Raw genomic sequence first — 1,567 nt, 5'->3', positions numbered from 1 at the left:
TCGCTTCGCTCGGGTACTCCTGGACGAGGCCGAAGAGGCTGGGGGACATGATGGCAGGGCAGAGGAACCGTAGGAAGAGGGAGGCCGAGACCAGGCGCTGCCCAATGGGTGCCTTGCCCCGCGCTGCGCACTCCTCCTGCCACGCCGCGAAGATCTCGCCCAACTCTGCAGGGAAGGCGCTGTGGGGAGAGAGACATCTGGTGGGGCTGGGGCAAGCTGGTGGTCCTGGAACCCCCCCACGTGCCACCATGATGTGCTGTGGGACGTGGTGCCCACCATGCTTGTTCCCGTGTCAGTCCCCTGTGTTTGTCCCCAAGGTTGTCCTCAGGTCCTTCCTGGTGCCCATCCCTATATCTGTCCCAGGGGTGGTGCCCATCCATGTCCTCCATGTCTTGTTCCCAGGTCCTTCCTGGTGCCCATTCCCATGCCCATCGAGGGATGATGCCAGTCCCCAAACCCATCCCAGTGACAGAGTTCCTGTCCCCCTGCCCGTTCCCATTCCCAGCCCCAAGCTCATCCCTCTGCCCACACCCATCTCCAAGCTTCTCCCCAGGTTCTCCTGCTCTTGGTGCCCATCCCCAAGCCCATTGCAGTGATGGTGCCGGTCCCCCCATTCCAGTGACAGAGTTGCTGTCCTCCTGCCTGTTACCATTCCCATTCCCAGCCCCAAGCTCATCCCTGTGCCCACACCCATCTCCAAGCTTCTCCCCAGGTTCTCCTGCTGTTTTTGTCCATCCCCACACCCATCTCCAAGCTTCTCCCCAGGTCCTCCTGCTCTTGGTGCCCATCTTCATGCCTGTCCCATTGCCCGTGCTGGTGTCCATCACCAAACCCATCCCTGTATAGGTGCCCATCCCCGTGGCCATCCCCCTGCTCAATCCCCTGCCCGCGCAAAGGCTGCCCCCTCACTCGCAGGACGTGGCGATGCGCTGGAAGGTCTCCTCGCAGACCTGCCGCAGGTTGTTCTGGTTGTCGGAAAGGTCAAGGCCAGAGCATTTGCTGGGATCGACCTCGCAGCTATCATCCGAGGTGCAGAGCTGGGCCACAGCTTCACCTGGGCACCAAGCGACAGCCCGTAAGGAGACCAACAAGCCCCCACCTCATCCCCATGGATGTCCTGGGGGTGTCCTACAACCCCGTAATGCTCTGCCCATGCCCTGCACCCCATAACACCCTGTAGCACCCTGGCATGTCATGCCTGAGCTGTCCTGCACCCCGTAACACCCCCATAATGTCCCGCAAAGACCTGTAACATTCAGACATACCCAGCGTGTCCTGGAGGTACTTGCCCCCCACCAGTTTCATGTACTCATCGATGGCCTTGGTGGCCAGTGTGTTCTCACGGAAGATCAGCGCCTCACGATCATCGAAGCGGTCCAGCTCAGCCACGCCCAGGTCGATGAGGAACGACTGCCAGGTGGATGTGTTGAAGGCTTCAGCGGGCACCCATGGCACCAATCAGCCTTGATCAACCCATCCTGGGGAGCACCAGGAGCTCCTGGCACCCCCTGAATTGCGTTCCCCATCCCATCTCACCTATCCCATCCCAACTGCTCCCAACCCAACT

General features: G+C 60.9%; 1 protein-coding gene across 1 annotated transcript in view; it reads right to left on the bottom strand.

Moving 5' to 3' along the window:
- The window catches only part of LOC118453040 (disabled homolog 2-interacting protein-like), a gene marked incomplete at its 5' end in the record, with an annotated part of 4,784 nt that extends 3,374 nt beyond the window's left edge, over positions 1 to 1,410 (bottom strand). Inside the window, 3 exons of the mRNA XM_035901545.1 lie at positions 5 to 179; positions 910 to 1,054; positions 1,266 to 1,410. Coding sequence (XP_035757438.1) covers positions 5 to 179; positions 910 to 1,054; positions 1,266 to 1,410 — 465 coding nt within the window. The remainder of the gene's footprint in view (positions 1 to 4; positions 180 to 909; positions 1,055 to 1,265) is intronic.
- Between the last annotated feature and the right edge of the window lie 157 nt (positions 1,411 to 1,567).

This window comes from Egretta garzetta, unplaced genomic scaffold (assembly GCF_000687185.1).
Source record: "Egretta garzetta isolate BGI_Z169 unplaced genomic scaffold, ASM68718v1 scaffold1091, whole genome shotgun sequence".
Taxonomy (NCBI): Eukaryota; Metazoa; Chordata; class Aves; order Pelecaniformes; family Ardeidae; genus Egretta; species Egretta garzetta.
This window is presented reverse-complemented; position numbering and strand designations above follow the sequence as displayed.